General features: G+C 38.5%; 2 protein-coding genes across 2 annotated transcripts; both read left to right on the forward strand.

The window, feature by feature from the left end:
• The first annotated feature begins 1281 nt into the window (after positions 1 to 1281).
• Positions 1282 to 7849, forward strand: LOC143006268 (MFS-type transporter SLC18B1-like). The gene is made up of 14 exons (XM_076157651.1): positions 1282 to 1379; positions 1596 to 1735; positions 2682 to 2777; positions 2872 to 2945; positions 3802 to 3949; positions 4231 to 4387; positions 5036 to 5172; positions 5264 to 5365; positions 5462 to 5553; positions 5670 to 5765; positions 5872 to 5946; positions 6093 to 6186; positions 6447 to 6502; positions 6635 to 7849. The coding sequence occupies exons 1-14, from the start codon at positions 1349 to 1351 to the stop codon at positions 6660 to 6662; spliced, it is 1326 nt and encodes a 441-aa protein (XP_076013766.1). The 5' UTR covers positions 1282 to 1348; the 3' UTR covers positions 6663 to 7849.
• Positions 7850 to 12237: 4388 nt separating this feature from the next.
• LOC143006161 (MFS-type transporter SLC18B1-like) lies at positions 12238 to 14722 on the forward strand. Its single transcript, XM_076157498.1, has 8 exons — positions 12238 to 12370; positions 12466 to 12567; positions 12647 to 12738; positions 12863 to 12958; positions 13057 to 13131; positions 13558 to 13651; positions 14170 to 14219; positions 14305 to 14722. The coding sequence occupies exons 1-8, from the start codon at positions 12326 to 12328 to the stop codon at positions 14330 to 14332; spliced, it is 582 nt and encodes a 193-aa protein (XP_076013613.1). The 5' UTR covers positions 12238 to 12325; the 3' UTR covers positions 14333 to 14722.
• Positions 14723 to 20595: the final 5873 nt, after the last annotated feature.

Here is a 20595-nt window from a genome sequence, read left to right on the forward strand (position 1 = left end):
ATGCTACCTTCTTAGAATTGATAATGTAATTGCAAAACAAAAGACAAAGTTGCTTGCACTGTGTACTCAGCAAACATTGTTATATGCTTCAAATATTGTGCTAATATGGTGCTAATTTCAGTGAATTAACTATAATTTGCCTTGAGATGGTACCAAGGGATTCTGGATGTTACAAATGTGAGAAAAATAAACTTACAATGTATTAATTTAATATGTTTATAAATTGTCAAGATTAATTAAAGTAGGAGTGGCATTTGTGTAGATTTGGTGCAAATGTATAAAGAAAAATCATTTGTTTAAAATGTTTAAAATAATGTTATTTTAAAGAATATTGAGAAAATATTTTATGAAAAGTAATCAGGCACAGGGTTTTATTTTAAGTTTGTCATTAAATGCAGCTTCAGACACTTCATAGACAAGGGAGTGTCAATTATCAGCAATACTGCCCAATGAAAAGCTGATTGGCTGAATTTTCTTTTCTTATTTTGTGAAGAGAACACATATGATATGACCATAGGTTTACATGGACCTATAGACTGATCATTTAAAAATAATAAATGAAAATAAATAGTTTTCCAACGTGTTTGCCATTTCATTGAGAGTCTGATACAAATGTAATAATCAGGTTATTGATCCACATGCAAATGCTTTGGATCTCCGGGAGGGAGATTTCTTTCTTGAGGTTCGAAATGACCATTGAGGTATTAAAAGAAATTGCGTAACCGGAAGCACAACTTGCCAATCAAAGTACAATTATCAGTTTTGGAACAACGATCAGAAGAGCTGTATGATTTATACAGCTCTACATTTATACGTATACTTTAAAGGAGTTTTCAAACTAATGAAGATTAAATTCACCAAGTTTTATGCGTATTGCAAGCAAATGGGAAAGAGACATACAGCAATTTACCATATATATTTGAGCTAATTCAAAATGATAGACTTCACTTTGTCTGTTTGCCACATAATCCCAATAGCAAACATTATTTTTGGCTATATTTATGAATAATAAAACGTAAAAAAAACAAAAAAAAACCTTTACCAGTCTCAAGAAAATAATAACGTTTGCTTATTGCAAATAGTATGTGTATTAAATGAGTTGTTTAGTAAAATGAGACCGGTGTGTTAGCTACAAGGCGTATTAGTCATTTGAGCGTGGGGTTCTTATTTTGAAGGTTTAGAAGGAAGTCACGTATTCTGTCAGGCTCGGTTGCTATAAGGGGGAAAGGCGGCAGCGTAGTGTTGGGGCGTGTAGTTTGTCTCACTGAAAGGTATTCTCTCCTCTGTGAGCAGTTATGATTTGACTTTCTAACTTGAATCACTGTAAATGTAACCTTGGAAATTAAAAATGGAACCGCAAGTTGAACTTCAGCAGACGGGTTGGTGACTTTTATTACTATATTTTCGAATTACTCATCACTGTTAAATAAGTGTCTAAATTAACGAATCAACCTTTTTTTCTATTTATCTTACTACATGAACATGATTGCTATAATCCTGAAAGCTCTATTTTACCATTTTCATTCATCAATTTACGATGCTTTGATAATTTGGATAGTTTTATGGTGTTTGATTTAATTTCTGTTTTTATGCAGATTTCAACATAGCAAATGAGTCCACAGATCCTCCCAAGAAGATATCAAGACAGCAGACACTTGTGTTAATATCAATAGCATCTGTCAACTTCAGTGCAATGATCTGCTACTCAATATTAGGGCCATTCTTCCCAGTTGAGGTAAGCTATAAATCCCCTACCTGTGTGAAAAATGGGATTTCAGTGGAGGGGGGCGGGGGGTCAGGGGTTTGATTCCCACACCACTGAGGTTAGATGGCATTTGTGGTCCTGGTATGTAGTGTATTTGTATTTCCTAGTTTTGAAATCAAAAAGAAATGAATGAAGAAATTAAAAGAAAGAAAAATCTACAAAAATCTTCTCCACTTAAAAATAAACTAATTCACTTGATTGTGGCGTGATCCTTTTGGATCTGTCACGCTTGCAAACAGCATCACCCGCACTGCAAACAATTCAGTCTGGGTAGAAATGTCTGCATCTCTACAAGGCTAAATGTTATTATTAAATGCTACATTGTGGAATACTAGAGAGACTATGAAGATGTGATCCACTGAGGGCTTACTATGATCATGTGATGTCTGAATGCCAGTGAAAGTCTCACTCTATTATAGACAAAATCCCTCAGGTCAGCTGAGGTATGCATGATAACAATAAACAATAGTAGAAACATTGTATGATGTCAGCAAGGCCGTAGGCAGCAATGAGGTTCAGATTTCAGAGTGAAAACGCACAGCACCAGCTAGATGAAACAGCTGCAGCTGACAGCTCTGCAGAGCGAACAGGCGTCATTGAAATACCAGCTATACTAATATAGTAATCCTACCCTAGGAGGGTCATATGGTATTGTAGATGTTGTGTATAGTTGGGTTGTGGAGTTTATTGTTTGTATTGCACTGTTTTTTTGTACATTTATGCTAGAAAAATGTAAAAACATTTGTTCACTAAAAGTAAATGGGTTGTGTTTCCATGGTATTATTTCTGCTTGTTTTTGGTGTTCTTCAAATGTTGTTTTTCATGAATTGACTTGTAGTGTGTTTATTTTTCTCACATTCCAACTAGATGAGATAGTTGAGTTTTCTCAATGATGTGTGTGATTATTTGCACACAGGCAGTAAAGAAAGGGGCCAGTCAGACTGTTGTTGGTATCATATTTGGCTGCTTTGCTGTCTTTTACTTAATTACTTCATTAATAGCTGGAAGATATGTGAGTACATTGTTTTATTGTTTATCAATTTAAAACCAGACCATCCTGTTACACTGACATACAGTGACAGACAAGCTCTTTTGTTTTTTGTCAGATTGTCCAAATTGGTGCAAAGTTACTGCTTGTTTCTGGACTTTGTGTGTCAGGGGTCACCACCATTATTTTTGGGTAAGTCTGGTTTACAGTCCTGTTTCATAGAGTGTAATACCCATTTTGTTCAATGCTAAAAGAACAGACGTTTTTTTCATTTTTGACATAACTGTGTATGATTTTGTGCTCACACAGTTAACTTACACATGGAAAACTCACTGAAAACCCTTTAAGGGGAGCATATTACACTGTTTATTTTACCAAATCTTTTATGGTTTATTATAGTGTCATAGTAGCATGTGTTGAACATTGTCAAAGTTGCAAAGAAATAGCCCATAGCCCATAGAAATGCATCCAGTATAGCCGAGGTCAAACTCCAAGGCAAAAGAACATTTTATGTGATGTTCCTCCTCCTCCATTAAAGTGGATGAATCACAGGACAGGATTCTACTGCGGATGACAAAAGAATATGATGGTGGGCATGGTGGGACCCCCCCACCACAGAGCAGGACCCTCAGTGTTATGTGAAATGAATGGTAGCATCGAAATAGTTGACATAGGGACGTAAGCGTCTGTCTTCTAGCGTGTCTTTGGCTAGAACACTTAAGTATGAAGCCAGCGAGCAAGTATTTGGCCAGCACCCTTGTTTTGAAGTCTGTGTTGCCAGTTCACGCCTGACACAGTTGGCGAATCAGAGGTTTTGGGAAGGAGCCTTAAAGTGACCTGAAATCAACATGTTTTCATTCAGTGTGCAATTCAGTGTGCAATTACAACAAAGCAAGCTTTACCATGGAGTGGTGTTGCACATTACAGCCTTTGTTTAATCCTTGAAAAGCAAGATTCTATTCTGGTGTAAAAGCTATGATTCGATGATAGACTTTTTAGTGGTTTCACTGTGTCACATTTATTAATTTTGTCTTTGTTTTTTGCTCAGATTTCTTGATCGGGCTCCTGAAGGAGCCACATTCATTTCTCTGTGCTTTGTAGTGAGGTCCATCGATGCTGTGGGCTTTGGGTCTGCCTTGACTTCGTCGTTTGCTATCGTAGCAAAAACATTCCCAAACAATATTGCAAGTGTTTTTGTGAGTATAGACATCTTTTGTCTTAAGTGGCATGCTGATTGGACATTGGAATCACGAGGAAACAAAAAAAACATTATAGTTAGAGTTGTTTTGTACGTCATTTCCCAGAGTGCGGTTCAAAATAGAAAATAGTAGCTGTAGACATACAGGACCTACAGACATATACATACTGGGGGAGAAAAGTACAATACATGGATAAAGATATATTAACGCGTGTGTGCGTGTTTAGTGTATATTTTATTGTATTGTATTTGAATATATGTTGAATTTGTCAATTTTAGGGGCTGCTGGAGATTTTCACTGGACTTGGTCTTATTTTAGGACCACCGATTGGAGGATGGCTCTTCCATTCATTTGGATATGAAGTCCCCTTTTTGTTTCTTGGATGTTTTGTATTGATTATGGTGCCTATCAACATTTATATCTTACCAAGCATTGGTAAGTTCAAATACTTCCTCCAATTTGTTTTCACTTCAATAAGTTCTATTTCATACTAGTCAAGGTGCTTCAGTATGGTCCAACCTCCCCAAGAGGTGAACTGACAGGAGAATGCCTACCACCTGTACAAATACAGGTGTGAACTCCTCATCATATTTTATGAAATCTTTCACACTGCCGGCTGTCTTTCCCCTGAGGGAGTCACTGTAAAGTTGGCCGTAAGTGAGCACAAGCTGAGGAAGGTAGATTCCAACTCACTCATTCTCTTAACCCCTGACCTTTGTTAATGTTTTCTGGGAAAGGATGTTCCATTCATGTCTACCACTACTTTACTATGTTGCTATATACAGTATACTGTATGCTGCTCATTGCAACATTGTACCCCTGATATTTCTTCGCCTTCACCAAACCCTACCCATGACTCCCAAGTCCAGTCTGCCCTGAAATTAGTGATTTGGCATTTATATAAAATTATATAAAAATGTATTATTATGTTTATTATTATGAATCTTATTATTTATTATAAACTGACCCATACTGTGGCATGTTGACATTCATCCATGTTACCCAAATAACCCTTCAATACTTTGCTAATTCTGTGATTGTGAGTAATTAATCAAATTATGTGTTATGCTTCTTTCCATTTAGAAACAAATCCTACAAATGATTCTTTCTTTGGACTTCTCACCTATGTGAAAGTCATCCTGATCTGCTATGTGATATTTATGCTGAGTTCAGGACTGGGTTTCTTGGATGCCACTTTGTCTCTTTTCGCTGTGAAGATGGTAATTACCTTATTCTCACTTGTGTTGAGGGCAAAAACTGGATACATTGTACATAAGGAAACATTATTTTAATGTTTCTCTGTCTCTACAGTTTGGTCTGTCCGCTGACTATGTTGGGCTCATCATGCTTGGATTTTCATTACCGTATTGTCTGACATCACCGCTGATTGGTTATTTCGTTGATAGATTTCCTGTGAGTTTAAAATCAACAGAATAATGATAAGATATGCATTGTTTAATGATTTCTAATGTCACATTTTGAGCTTGTGTTCGCTTTGGTGTTCACTAGGCCACCAGGAATTTGTTCATGGTGATAGGAAGTCTGGCCACAGGAATCAGCTTCTGGCTGATTGGTCCTGTGCCCATCTTTCACATCCCAAGGTGAGCATGGGATCTAGTGTAGGTCACATGTAACTCAGTAACACATGATAATGCCTGCTGGTATTCACCTGTTCTTGTTTTTTTTCTGTTTCCTTGGTTTGTTTTTGTATCCATAGTCAGCTGTGGTTGACAGTTTTCATGCTTTGTCTATGTGGATTTTTTCTGGGCGTGACGTTAATTACCACAGTACCTGAGATGATCACTTGTGCATAGTGAGTGACTGCATATGATGTATTCCTATATTACTTACCTGTAGTTTGGCTATCATGCAAGGCGACTCACACTACGACTACTGTGGCTCCCTTCTTCTCTGTTTAGTGAACTAGGTTATGAAGAGGGACTAAGTACATTTGGAATGGTGTCTGGATTGTTTTCAGCAGTTTGGGCGATTGGGTAAATACAGCTGACCTTTATAGTACTTTCTGTACATGCCCAAATGGACTGTAGATGGTGTTTCTGAAGCCATGAAGTGTCTTGTGTTTAAACAATTTGAAATCTGTAATTTAGATTCTGAATTGGAAATCCCTTTGTTTTGTAAGGATGTTTTATGGGCCAATAGTTGGTGGTGTCACCATGCAGCATCTGAGCTTTGAGTGGGCAGCTGCAATCCAAGGAGGCCTGGGGATTTTAGGTGTAAGTATCATCTGTAGTGATCATGGTGGGTACCGTTTTGGGCTGTTATGAAGAACAATAGGTAACTCAATTGCGCAATTGTGAAAACTATTTTGCATATCATAATCTGATTGAACATGCACGTCTGACTACTCTTCCGTTTCCCCGTGTTTGTTTTTTTTAGCCTAAGTGGCTATTTAACCTTAATTGTTTCCCTTAACTGTGTAATTGAAGTCAAGACATTTCAGAAATACAACACTCATGTATCCTCCTGTCAACAGGGCCTTCTTCTTCTTGGGTATAATCTGAGTCAGAGACTGAGGTCCCGGCAGCAAAAGTAAGTGTTTATTTTCAGCTAAATAATCAAAGATATATGTATAATATATTCTTATATATATCATATTTTTAAGCTTTTTCCAAGAACATATCAGGCATAAAAATAACACTTGTTTTGATTTTTACCTTTTAGTGAAAGGACCCCTCTCCTGAATGATTGAAATTCCCATTTAAACTGAAATATGTGGATGGACACTAAACCAAACATCATCAGCATCCAAGTTAAACTCATAAAGATCACAAGACTCGAGTCAAATGACTAAGACTTCAACTTGAACTCGTTGTTACTCACCCCGACATTTTTAAAAATGCCTTACAACTCGATCTTCACATCGCAAACTTGTGATCTCACTTCAACTTTAGCCTTTTGCCTTGGAAAGACATGTTACCGTCAAATAATGTGTTTTAAAAAATGAAAATGTTTTGCCCTTGCATTCAATATGGTTTTAATCGCATAATGGGTTATTTAAGACTCCAAACTCAAAATCTAGGTCTACTGACTTTACCTGGACTTAGCAGGACTGACTTGTGACTTACTTGTCTTGACTTGTGACTTCAGAACAGAGACTTGAGACTTATTTGTGACTTGTGAAACAATGATTTGGTTTTACTTCTACATAAATCACACAAATACTTTTATTAACTTCTTTGAAATTTATCTAAACAAAACCCCCTTTTTTTTTAATTGTATTGATTTGTACTTGGGTAATGTTTTGTTTTTCTATACACAATAATTACTGAATACGTATCAGTCACATCAACGGGCACAACACAATAACTCACAGTGCCTTTTGTTCTGTGGCTCTATACTCCATTAATGCTCTTTGTTTTCTACGCCACTTAGCTTGGATTTCATCTTTCAGCATTTCACAAGAGAAGTGTTTGAGGTGACACAAATATTAAGAGAATGTAATGTATGCATTGTATAATTTAATAGATCAGGAGGAATTTGCAACACTTCCCTGCAGTTTTGATATTGTGTTTCATTTTATGTGCTGTGCTTTTTGTTAAAGATTTGAACAAGTAAATAACTATAACTACACAACTCTGTCTTCAGTGCCCCAAATAACATATATGCTGTCACAAAATAAGTTGCCCAGCGGTTCAGTCAAATAGAAACAGGATTCTGAACAGATTTACAGTGACAGTGTGACAGGCTCCAAAAAAACCCAATCATCACTTTTAGAAAAAGAATAAGAAACAGTAGCTATTCATTTTTGTCAGATGAAATTCGCATTTAGCAGTTTACTTATGATACTTTAGAACATTGGTCTCCAACCTTTTTGCCTCTGAGAGCTACTTTGACAAAATAAAAGTGTCAAAGAGCTACTCATGTTTAACATTATTAGAAACATTTATCCACATGGCTGATTCTCCACCCAAACCAGCTGAATAAGCGTCTTTTGTGTGAACATTTACAAAATGTTGTTATCCAACACTCAATTCAATTTTCAGTGTCAAGCTCACACTAATACATTCACATCATATTAATCTCAGATAACAAAACAATGTTCTTACTTTTTCTTAACTAGTTTACCAATACTATACCTTTCATATTTCACATTTTCTGCCTGTCCACATATCACTGTCACAATTTCCCTTCACATTCCCTGTAATTCTGGGAATTCCCTGTAGTTCTAATATCATCTGTACTTCACATGCATTTGTGTTCATGGCACAGAGACGATCATCCTATCATTCTGTATCATTAAGTTGCAGGAAAAATAAAACGGCTCTCGAACGGCAGCCGGCTCCCATTGTTCGCAAACGACACATTATGCCCTGCTAGCCGCCCAGCAGCCGTGAAAAGTTGTTGTGGACTTTGGTGAATGTTATTGTGTCACGTAACCAAACATGACAGCAACGTCATTTGTTGGACTGACAGCTGATTGGCTTATAACTGTTTTGTGATAAAAGGGGGCGGGATGTCTGTGAATTTGATTGCATAGAAATTTAAACAGCTTTACCAATTGACATTCTGTTGTCAAATGTATATATTCTTGAAACCTTTCACTCAAACAGATGGCGAGCTACTGGTGGCTCGCGAGCGACCTGTGGGAGACCACTGCTTTAGAATAACTAACTAGTAACTAGGACCTGGACCTGAGAATTGGTATACATGGGGACATTCAGAGGCGCAACATTTGATCCTTGTGAACCATATATTTTTCAATAATTCGGGTAAATTAGCACTATAATTGAAGCACTTGTATGAAGAACAAAATGTATTTTGATGTCTTCGTAACTGGTAATAGTATGTCTATTTATATGAATGCAAAGTAGACTCAATGCAATCGGTGGGGTACAAGTAATAGTTGTGCTACAAATTCATGTAAAATTGGCATATTCATGGTCACAAGGGAAAGCAAATGTATCTGTATAGCACATTATCATTCGTAGAGGTCATTCAATGTCCTTCACAGAAAACAAAAGAAGCATCTCAACCAACATAAAAGAAACAAAAGTGCTTAAAAAAAAGAAGACAGATTGTAAAGACACATTATAATATTTAAAGTTTAAATATTAGATGAAGGCAGAGACAGTTTTTAGGTTCTTTAAAGGCAGTTATGGGTTGGGCTGATTTGATCTCCTTTGGGAGTTGGTTCCAGCAGTGGGCAGCATAATGGCTTAACACCATTTCACCCTGTTTAGTTGTAACTCTGGGCACCACTGACAGACCAGCTCCTGCAGCTACTTAGTTCTTTAGGGACATTAGGAATTTTATTTTGTTACTTCCAAAAGGGAAGACAGGTTTTCTCACAGGCTTGATCTTGAGTAAACACAAAGGAACATATAAGTTTGTGTAGTTGTGTGTGTAGTCTCTCACCTCTCTTGTGTAGGCCTGTTTGATTCCTTTGGACATGAATAATAGTAAATGTGACATTGTAAATGGAGAAATGCAAAGACAGATTGAACTTCAACAAACAGGTTGGTGACTTTTATGATTGTGTAATAACTTTAACAGTGACTTAGTGTTGCTCTTAATATGACCCTCAACTTAAAGCGTGAACCTTTTTGCTGTTAATGTCAGTATGGAAAACTTTACAGCACATTATACAGTTTTTATTCATCTGTTTTATGTTGCAAGATAATCAATTTGCTTATTTTATAACTTGTTTTTGTATGGTGTAATATTTGTAAGAAATTCTGTTCTACTTCGGATTCCACTTCAGATTCCAGCACTCCAAAGGAATCAACAGATCCTCCCAAGAAGTTTTCAGCAAAGCGGATATTGGTGATAATATCATTATCAGCTTGCAACTTCTGTGCAATGATGAGCTACGCCATATTAGGGCCATTTTTCCCTGCTGAGGTCAGCTATTAATCTCCTGCTTATGTGATATCTGTAGTTGTATGGCAAACGACTCAGGGTTTAGATTTCTTCTTAATTTAGCATTTAACAGCATGACCTTTGAAGTCGTCCTGTATAAATTTGTTTCAAGTATTTAGTTGTACGTTGTATTAGTTTGAAAAGGTTAGGTTGCAATCCAAATCAAATGCAATCAAATCCAAATGTATTGTATCGCTCAATATCACAGAGAAAGTCTCAAAAGAGCGTTCAGATAACATTATTGCTGCAACTCTTTGGCCTAGTTGTTGTTTTATATGGAACAGTCTAGAGTGCAATAAGAACTGCAGGTGGGAAATGCAAAAATGCAGAATAAAACACAACAATACAGCAATAATAGTCCAGGCAGGTATTTAGAAAAGATAGATAAACAAGAATGACCAGAACAGCGTTAGTTCTGCTGTGTGTGCTTTAGCAAACTGGTTTGAAGCTTCAACTGAATTTCAAGAATTTCTGTTATAATGCAAACATTTACATTTGGAAATATTTGGAAAAGTTGCACTGTTAAAGATTCTTAAACTAATTATAGATTCTAGGAAGTGTTTTGATTTAAGAATAAAACTAAATGAAAAGAAAATAGAGAAATAGAAAACAGAAGTTTTGGGAAAACCAAAAACATTGTTTTTTTTTTTGATTGAATAAAGGGAAAGAAATCTATAAATCTATCAAATGCTGTTTCCAATAATTCTGCAAAATTCTTTCACATTTCATTGTCATGTAATCCAAGTCCTTCACATGTGAACTGCAAATTATTAACACACAGGCAATAAAGAAAGGAGCCAGCAAGACTGTTGTTGGTGCCATATTTGCTATTTTTGCGCTATCCCAATTAATAGCGACAGTACTCACTGGGAAATATGTGAGTGTTTTATTCATTTATTCATTTCAAACCAGTCCATCCTATTACACAGTAACAGTCAGGCTCATTTTTTTGTCAGGTGCTCAAATTTGGTGCAAGGTTTCTGCTTATTGGGGGGCTTTGTGTGGCAGCGATCAGCACCATTGCTTTTGGGTAAGTCCTGTAAGTCCTGTGTTCTTCGTATATAATGATGGTTATTTCTGCTAGCTCATACATTAGGATACCCACTTTGTAAAATGTCTGAAGATTTTGATCACAACCAAGGTGTATTTAGGGTGAAATAATTGTTGTACGTTGTCAATTAGTTAAAACATATGGTGAAATGACAGTAAATGGTATCAACTGCAATGGAAAGCCTTCATACCACTCATCCAAATCTCTTTAACGGGGCATATTACAGTATTTTCTTTCAACTTTACTTAGTGTATTGTTTTATAGTGCAATGTTGAAGAATGTGTTGAACATTGTCGGATTTAGACACCTTGAGGAAATGAGGAAATTCCAAAGACATACTTTTCTGCACACTTTGCTGCACACTTTACTGCACACTTTATACAACTCAATTTGAACGAGCCATCTGCCACCATTGAGTGGAGTTGCACATTACAGCCTATGTTCAACTTTTAGTGGTTTCACTGTGTCATATTTATTAATTTTTGTCTTTGTTTTTTGCTCAGATTTCTTGATCGGGTTCCTGCAGGAACCACATTCACGGCTCTCTGTTTTGTAGTGAGGGCCATTAATGGTTTTGGCTTTGGGACTGTCTGGACTTCAAGTTTTTGTTTCATGACAACATTATTACCAGAGAATGTTGCAAGTTTATTTGTGAGTATAGACATCTCTTATCTGACTGCCATGTTGATTTGACATTGGAATCACAAGGAAACAAGAAAGCATTATAGTGAGAGTTGTTTTGTATCCCATTTCCCAGAGTGATATACACACATATAGTATTATCAGTGTAAAAGGAGCTTAAACTTCATAATTGCACAACCTTAATGCAATTTCAAATGATGACACAAAGGTTTAAAACACTGTTATTATGACACCATAGCCTACATTTTGTTTCACCAAACGTAAATTGAATACTTGTTTAACACTGAATTGTGATGATTTAGTTTAATATCCAAATTTTTATTTGTTACTATTTTCATGTCTCTTCATGTCTCTTTTAACGTAAGAGACAGCCTCATATTACATTCACATCACATTTGTATCACATTACATGAACAAAAATCTATTACTTAATGTTGAATTCTTCTTTTTTAGGCGATTTCTGAGGTTTTCTCTGGACTTGGTCTTGTTTTAGGACCACCATTTGGAGGATGGGTCTACCATGCATATGGATTTTTAATTCCTTTTTTGAGTGTTGGATGTTTAGTGTTGCTTCTTATTCCTTTGAACATTTTCTGCTTACCACGCATCGGTGAGGGAAAATGATTCGAATATTTTTTATTTCAATAAGAAATTCATTCTGTGATTATTAATATTTAAACAGTTTTAACGCTTCCTTCCATTTAGAAGCAACTTCTTCCCCAAATGTTTCTTTCATTGGACTTTTAACCAATGTAAGATTTATCCTGGTCGGCTTTTTGGTATTTGTGTTTGCCTCAGCAATGAGTTTCTTGGATGCCTCATTGTCCCTTTTTGCTATGAAGAAGGTAATTACATTTTCTCACATGTGTTTAATGATACATATTGTATATATTGTACAACAAACAGAAACAGTATATTAATGTTTCTCTGTTTTTCCTAGTTTGGTCTGACCACTGATTATGTTGGGCTCATCATGCTTGGACTTTCGTTACCGTATACTTTGGTATCGCCGCTGGTTGGGTATTTCAATGATAAATTTCCTGTGAGTATAAAATCAGTAGAATAATGATGAAATATGCATTTGTGTTGAATGATTTCACATGAACTCTGGTGTTTACTAGGCCATCAGGATTTGGTTCATGGTGATAGGAAGTCTGGCCACAGGAATCAGCTTCTGGCTGATTGGTCCTGTGCCCATCTTTCACATCCCAAGGTGAGCATGGGATCTACTGTAGGTCACATGTGACTCAGCAGACTAACATTTTCAGAAATAATGCCTGCTGGTATTCACCTGTTCTTGTTCTTTCTGTTTCCTTGGTTTGTTTTTGTATCCATAGTCAGCTGTGGTTGATGGTTCTCATGCTTTGTCTATGTGGATTATTTTCGGGCATGACTTTAATTACCACGTTTCCAGAGCTCATCGCCTGTGCAATGTGAGTGACTGCATATGTTATGTTCCTATATTCTTAACCTGTCGTTTGGCTATAAAACAAAGGGACTCACATACTGTATCCCCTTCTTCTTTTTGTAGTGAACAAGGATATGAAAAAGGACTGAGCACTTATGGAATGGTGTCTGGAGTATTTGCAGCATGTTGGGTTGTAGGGTGAATACAACTGAACTTTATCTATGTTTTCTGTTTTTCAGCTGCCACATTTTGATTTGAAGTGCATTATAAAGTACCAGTTGTGTCATGTTATTTTATACAAGCATATCAAGAATAAGATAAAACCCCCGATTTGGCTATAAAAGAGTTATGACACTGATATGAAACTACTTCAACAGCATTAGACACGTGTTTTAACTAAAATCTTTCTCACCTCTATATAAATGTGCAGTTTGTGCATTTACATGACAGAAAGGGGACGAAAATTGAATTGGAAATTAAATTACTATACTTCAATCGCACTTTTGCCTACGCTATGCTGACTGTAGAAGGTGTTTCTGAAGCCATGTAGTGTCCTTTAGACATTTAGGTTTCTGTTTTAGTTGTAAGTTGGATTCTAAATTGGAAATCTCTTTGTTCTGTAAGGATGATGTATGGGCCATTAATTGGTGGTATCATCACGCAGCATCTTAACTTTGAGTGGGCAGCAGCAATACTAGGAGGCCATGGGATTGTAGGCGTAAGTATGTGCACATAGTGCAAGGTTATTCTCTCATTACATTACATTACATTACATTACATTACGATCATTTGGCAGACGCTTTTATCCAAAGCGACTTACATTGCATTTACCACCCTTCACAGGGGGGGGAGCAATTGAGGGTTCGGTACTGAGCCACTGCCTCCCTCTCATGTTGGTATATTAGCTTTACGGTATCAAAGATCAAAGAGGCCAACCCAGAAATTGCGAGCTTTATTTACTTATAACCTCTGCAGTCAGGGAAATGCTAAGAGCCATTTTAGGCTGTAAATCAGGCCCTGTGCAATCATAGCAGTGACCGCATCAGACTGTGAATGTGCTGGTCGTGAATCTAATCCAGGTTATGATTGTTTGGATTTTTTTATGAGGATTGCAGGAGACAAGTTGTGATTTCTTAAAACATACACAAACAATCAGGGAGAACAGATTTGCACAAATGTGTAGTTCAAGTGAAGATGCTTCAGAAATACATCATTCATGTATCATCCTGTCAACAGGGCCTTCTTCTTTTAGGGCATGTACTGTACAAGAGATCCCGACAAACAAAGTAAACATTTTCTTCCAGTGAAATATTCAAAAAGGATTTTTAGGCTATTTACTTTAAGTAACACTTTTTTACGTTTGCTTTAAAGTGAAAGGACCCCTCTCCTGAACAGCTGAAAGGCCCATTTAAAGTGCAACATGTGAGTGGACAGCACACATCTTCAGCTTCCAAGAGGACTCTTTTCACAAATATTTGATTTGAGACTCACTTTGATCTTATTAATGAAGGTTTGTGTGATGATCCGCGTCATGGGTAAAAAAACATTTCTCTACTGATAGAGGGCATCTGACTTTGCTGTGACTTTTTTGTAACCATTTAATAGTTGTATCTAGTACACCATGGAATACTAGTCATTTTGGAATTAAAAATGTCATAGGAAATTGAACAGAAAAACATCTTAATAAGAAAAAGTACGGATTTATTCAATACATTTGTACATTAAAGGTGAATTTTCAAATTATTTTCAGTAACAACCATGACAAATCTATGTTTGTTGTACAGTATCATGAGAGATGGCTTATTCATCTTTAGAGGCCATATTATCAAAATCTGGTTATTCAATACAACTACAAATAATATAAAATTAAGCATACACACAAATTAAACATTGTCAAATACTGACGATATTAAAATGATCAGAATTGCAAGTCACCTTTGATTTATCAGTCTTTTACAAGTGCAAAATGTATCATGTGAAAATACATACATTTCATATAAAAACATGTAAAAGAAGGAGGAAGATCTGTTGTCAATACAAAAGTCTATTTTATTTTAAATAAAACTGTAAGCTCTGTAAGCTTCTGCAAACTTCCTGCTGCTCCTCTGACCACTTTGCACTTTTTGAATTCTTATTTTATTTCTCCTGAATGATTGAAATTCCCATTTAAACTGAAATATGTGGATGGACACTAAACCAAACATCATCAGCATCCAAGTTAAACTCATAAAGATCACAAGACTCGAGTCAACTTCAACTTGAACTCGTTGTTACTCACCCCGACATTTAAAAAAATTCCTTGCAACTCTATCTTCACACCACCGACTTGTGATCTCACTTCAACTTTAGCCTTTTGCCTTGGAAAGACATTTTCAAAAATAAAAATGTTTTACTCTTGCATTCAATTTGGTTTTAATCGCATGATGGGTTATTTAAGACTCCAAACTCAAAATCTAGGTCTACTGACTTTACTTGGACTTAGCAGGACTGACTTGTGACTTACTTGTCTTGACTTGTGACTTCAGAACCGAGACTTGAGACTTATTTGTGACTTGCGAAACAATGATTTGGTTCTACCTCCGCATAAATCACACAAATACTTTTACTAACTCCTTTGAAATTAATTTAAATGATTCAGCATTTCACAAGAAAAGTGTTTGAGGTGACACAAATATTAAGAGAATGTAATGTATGCATTGTAATGTATGTAATGTAGCCTTGCCGACATTGGAATCCAACTAACACCACGCCAAAATCCCATTTCCCCCCCCTTAACATCCCACATCGTCCAGCCCCTCCCACTCCACCACCTCCCATGTTTTCCCCCATCAACCTCCCACATCGTCCAGCCCCTCCTACCCCACCAAGTCGGAAACAACCCTCGACCAATAGTCACCAAGCCCCCCCACCTCCTCTGAATCATCATATCTGTGAGTCTGATTGACATGTGCCGGGTCCAGGCTGCAATACTGTAAATGGCCTTGCTAGATGCTACGCTAGCTATCCAAACAGCTAAACACAGAACAAGAAGAAACTCCAAAAGACGGATGGTTTGTTGAATTTACTTCAGCAGCTTCCTCATTTCCATTCCTTCTAATCCTTATTTTTTGTGAAACTGTAACAATAAACAACCAGGAAATGTACATTACAATAAGTTGCATATAGATAAATAAGTTGCAAGTAGCTCAAACGATAAATCACGGCAGTTAACATGGCGATTAGCAGCGGGAATTAGCATATGAAAAGCGGACTCATTAACATAAGTAAAGCGCTAAATACATGCAAACGTACACCAGGTAAGTACAAAAGTAACATCACAGATTACTTAGCATGTAATACTTACAGACAATGCTTTAACAAACACCAAAGGGAGAAAACAGGAGTGAAGAGCGGCCATGTACCTCGGTAGGATCGTGACAACGTACTTCCTGTTTAGCGAACTTTCTTCTTCTACTATTACAAAAGAATCTTAAATCAAAGCGACCACTAGATGGCGTATTTCAGCAATGTATTAACATGAAATGTTCAAAGACCGTAACATAACACTCCCCGCCTGGGATAATAACTTTCCCACATTTAAATAATCAGTCACTGAATTGCTCGGGGGAAAAGAGCAGAACCACTTCTGTAACAGGGCGAGAAAAAGTCTTTTTTGTGCCTGCCTGAGAAGTAGTAACTTCGACTTTCCTGACGAGTCCATCCTTTCCTGGGATGGTCTTGGTGATGATTGACATGTGCCAATCGTTCCTTTTGGCCTGAGAGTCCTTGAGCAGAACGATGTCTCCTTCCTTAAGACTTTGCTTCTTATCCTGCCATTTATGGCGCAGCTGCAGCGTGTGAAGATACTCGCGTCTCCATTTTGACCAGAAGATGTCAGCGAGACTCTGAACTCTTTTCCACTGTTCTTTCAGAAGTATCCCCTTTTCGAAGTTGCCAGGAGGTGGTGGTGTAGATCCTGTTTTCATGGTGAGCAGCATAGACGGCTTGAGAATAAGAGGTGACTCAGGGTCAGTAGACACAGGAACGAGAGGACGAGCATTCATGATGGCGCAGACTTCAGCCATAAATGTAGACAACAGTTTGTGCGTCAAGTGTGCTTTTTTACATTCTTGGAACATGGAGTTGAGGATGCGTCTGGCAATCCTGATCATCCGCTCCCAGGCACCGCCCATATGTGATGCATGGGGGGGATTGAATATCCATGAGCAATCTTGTTTGTTCAGGTATCTTTCAACATCTTTGATGGAGAGATCTGTCTCATCCATTTTCAGTTTGTGAGAGGCGCCAATAAAGTTTGTGCCGCAATCGGATCTGATTTGCTTTGCAGGACCTCTGATTGCAAAAAGACGTCTCAGAGCGTTAATGAAACTGTCTGTGCTCATTGTTTCTATTAATTCGATATGCACTGCCCTCGTAGACATGCGGGAAAACATGACGGCCCACCTTTTGGAGTTGGCTTGACCTCCTCTTGTGCGACGTGTAAAGACGTCCCACGGCCCGAACACATCCACACCCAGGTAAGTGAAGGGCGGTGCGACCTGCATCCGTTCAGGAGGTAAGTTTCCCATTTGTTGACATTCAGTTTTCCCACATAACTTCCTGCAAGTGACACACTTGAAAAGAGCTGAGCTGATGCTTCGTTTGGCTCCGACCACCCAGAACCCGGCTGCTCTTACTGCACCTTCCGTGAAATGTCTCCCCTGATGTTTCACAGTTTCGTGGTAGTGGCGTATCAGGAGGGTGCCCAAGTGGTGTCTGGCCGGAATCATGAGAGGGTGAGTGATGTCGATGCCCAGTTCAGATCGTGTGATTCGGCCCCCAACTCTCAAGAGTCCCTCACTGTCCAGGATGGGATGCAGCTTCCAAAGGCTGCTCGAGGGGGGAATCTTTCTCTCTTCTTGGATACATTTAAGTTCTTCTTTGTAGTACTCACTCTGAACACTCTTAATGACACAAATCTTTGCCTTTGCCATTTCTTCTTCTTTAGGTTGACAAAGGTGCCAGCTGCAGCAGCTGGATGCTTGGTTGGAGTGGTTGAAGGAGCAGGCAATGTGAATCAAGTGGGCTATTGCTCTGATGAGGGTACTGTACCTGGAGAACTTTTCAAAATATGTTGAGAGTCGGTTTTACGACGTGTGTCCGGTTTGTTGTCACCAGGGGGCGTATCTCTGTGTCAGCAGTAGGATCAACAAGGTCGTAGTTATCTGGAGAAGGCACTTGCGCTGAAGGTTTTAGAAGAAAGGCTGGTCCTTCTAACCATGTTGTGCTGCTCAGTTGGGCTGCTGTCACAGAACGAGACCCATAGTCTGCTGGGTTGAGTTCAGATGGAACGTACTTCCACTGATTGGGATGTGTGGACTGGAGGATGCGCTGGACTCTGTTATGCACGTACACATAGAATCTTCGGGTCTGGTTGTATATGTACCCTAGCACAACTTTACTGTCCGTGTAGTACTCAATGTTGTCAAATGAGATGTCCATTTCTGCTACTACTAGCTCTGTGACTTCAACCGCGAGCACTGCAGCGCATAACTCCAGTCTTGGGATTGTGAGGCCTGATTGAGGAGCCAACTTAGTCTTTCCAAACACAAATCCAACTTCTGTGCTCTCTGGCGTGGATACTTTAATGTAGGCGACCGCAGCGATGGCTTTCACAGATGCGTCGGCAAATACATAGAGTTCTTTCCTTTGAGCGTTAGTTGTGGAGAGTGAGGTGTAAGGACGCTGTATTTGGAGGCTTTGCAAATCTTGGAGAGAGTCCTTCCACTTGCACCACTCTGCTTTTGTGTCATCAGGAAGAGGTTCGTCCCAGTCGTCTGTTAAACTGGTAAGCTCCCTGAGTATTTGCCTGCCCTGGATCGTGATTGGAGCGAGGAACCCGAGGGGGTCGTAGAGGCTATTGACCGTAGAGAGGACGCCTCTGCGAGTAAAGGGCTTTTGATCCTTGTTGACTTTGAATGTGAAAGTGTCTGTGCCTACATTCCACAACAGTCCTAGGCTACGTTGCATTGGGAGATCTTGAGCGCACAAGTCTAGGTTTTCAACCTCTTTGGCTCTGTCCTCTGGAGGAAAGGCTCCCAAAACTGCAGGTCGATTGGAGGTGACCTTGTGTAGTCTGAGATTTGAGGAAGCGAGAGCCTGTTGTGCCCACTTTAAGACATGAACTGCTTCTTGCTCAGTGGGAAATGATTTCAGAGCATCATCAACATAGAATTCTCGCTCTATGAATGTGCGCACATCGGTTCCAAAGTCCGCTTCACCAGTAGCTGCCGCTTTCTTGAGGCCGTATATGGCGACGGAGGGAGAGGGAGTGTTCCCGAAGATGTGCACACGCATCCGATACTCGATAATTTCGGAGGACATGCTGTTATCTTTGTACCATAAGAAGCGGAGGAAGTCTCTGTGGTTCACTTTAACGACGAAGCAGTGGAACATGTGTTCAATGTCAGCGGTTATGGCCACTTGCTTTTTCCTGAACCTCATGAGCACTCCGACAAGACTGTTATTGAGGTCAGGGCCCGTAAGAAGCACGTCGTTGAGAGAGACTCCTTCATAAGGGGCACTTGAGTCGAACACAACTCTGATCTTCATAGGCTTTTTTGGATGGTAAACTCCAAACAAAGGTAGGTACCAGCATTCCTGATTATGGGCTAGAGATGGCGCCACTTCAGCATGTCCTCTGGTGAACGTTCTCCATAAACTCTAGAAAGTGTGCTTTCATTTCAGGCCGTTTTTCCAGAGTTCGCCTAAGTGACATGAGACGATCGAAGGCCAGCTGTCTGTTGTTAGGTAGACGTTGTCGTGGCGACCGGAAGGGCAGTGGACCAATCCAGCTATTGTCACTGTCCTGATAGAACTCAGAGTCCATTATTTGGAGAAACTGCATGTCTTCAAATGATGGCGCAAGTTTGTGGTCATCAGGTGTGCGTGCAAAAACTTGCTGACCAATGCTGTCCACATTACATCCTGAGGCTTGGAGGCTGTGACAGAATTCAGGAGTTTTTGTGAATGTCTCTTTGACAGTTATTCGACTGTTACATGGCGGAAGTAGACTTGCACGACCATTCTCCAGAATGAATTAAATTAAAGCGACCACTAGATGGCGTATTTCAGCGATGTATTAACATGAAATGTTCAAAGACCGTAACATAACAAATACTGATATCAAGAATGCTCTTCCCCAGGAAAAGTCAGGGCCCTATGAAGTTCAGACAGCCTTTTCAATCCCTGTGATGACAGGTAACAGAAAAGTGGTCAAACTGGTGAGAAATAAAAAAGGTTCAGTTAAATCTACCAATCTATTGAATTTAGTGTACCAACCTCGTAACTCACCAGTGTCTCCTGTTGTCTCCACAAGATTAGCCCTACTCAATATCAGATCACTAGCCAACAAATCCCTCTTAGTAAATGACATCATCATGACCTATAATCTAGACTTTCTATTTCTTAGTGAAACATGGCTGACTGAATGTAGTTGTGATACAAAATCAGTATTTCAGTCCAAATTTTATTGGTGATTTTAGCTCTTTTAAATATCTCTGTTTTTTAGTAAAGGGTGATCCAAAAGTTCTTTTCCTAATCATTCATAGACCACCAAGATACCAAGGACTCAGCTATCTGCATCGACTACAACTTTTTTGTCATAACAGGGGATTTTAACAT

Source organism: Genypterus blacodes, unplaced genomic scaffold (assembly GCF_046128005.1).
Source record: "Genypterus blacodes isolate CSIRO-AG114 ecotype Tasmania unplaced genomic scaffold, CSIRO-AGI_Gbla_v1 ptg000073l_1, whole genome shotgun sequence".
Lineage (NCBI taxonomy): Eukaryota > Metazoa > Chordata > Actinopteri > Ophidiiformes > Ophidiidae > Genypterus > Genypterus blacodes.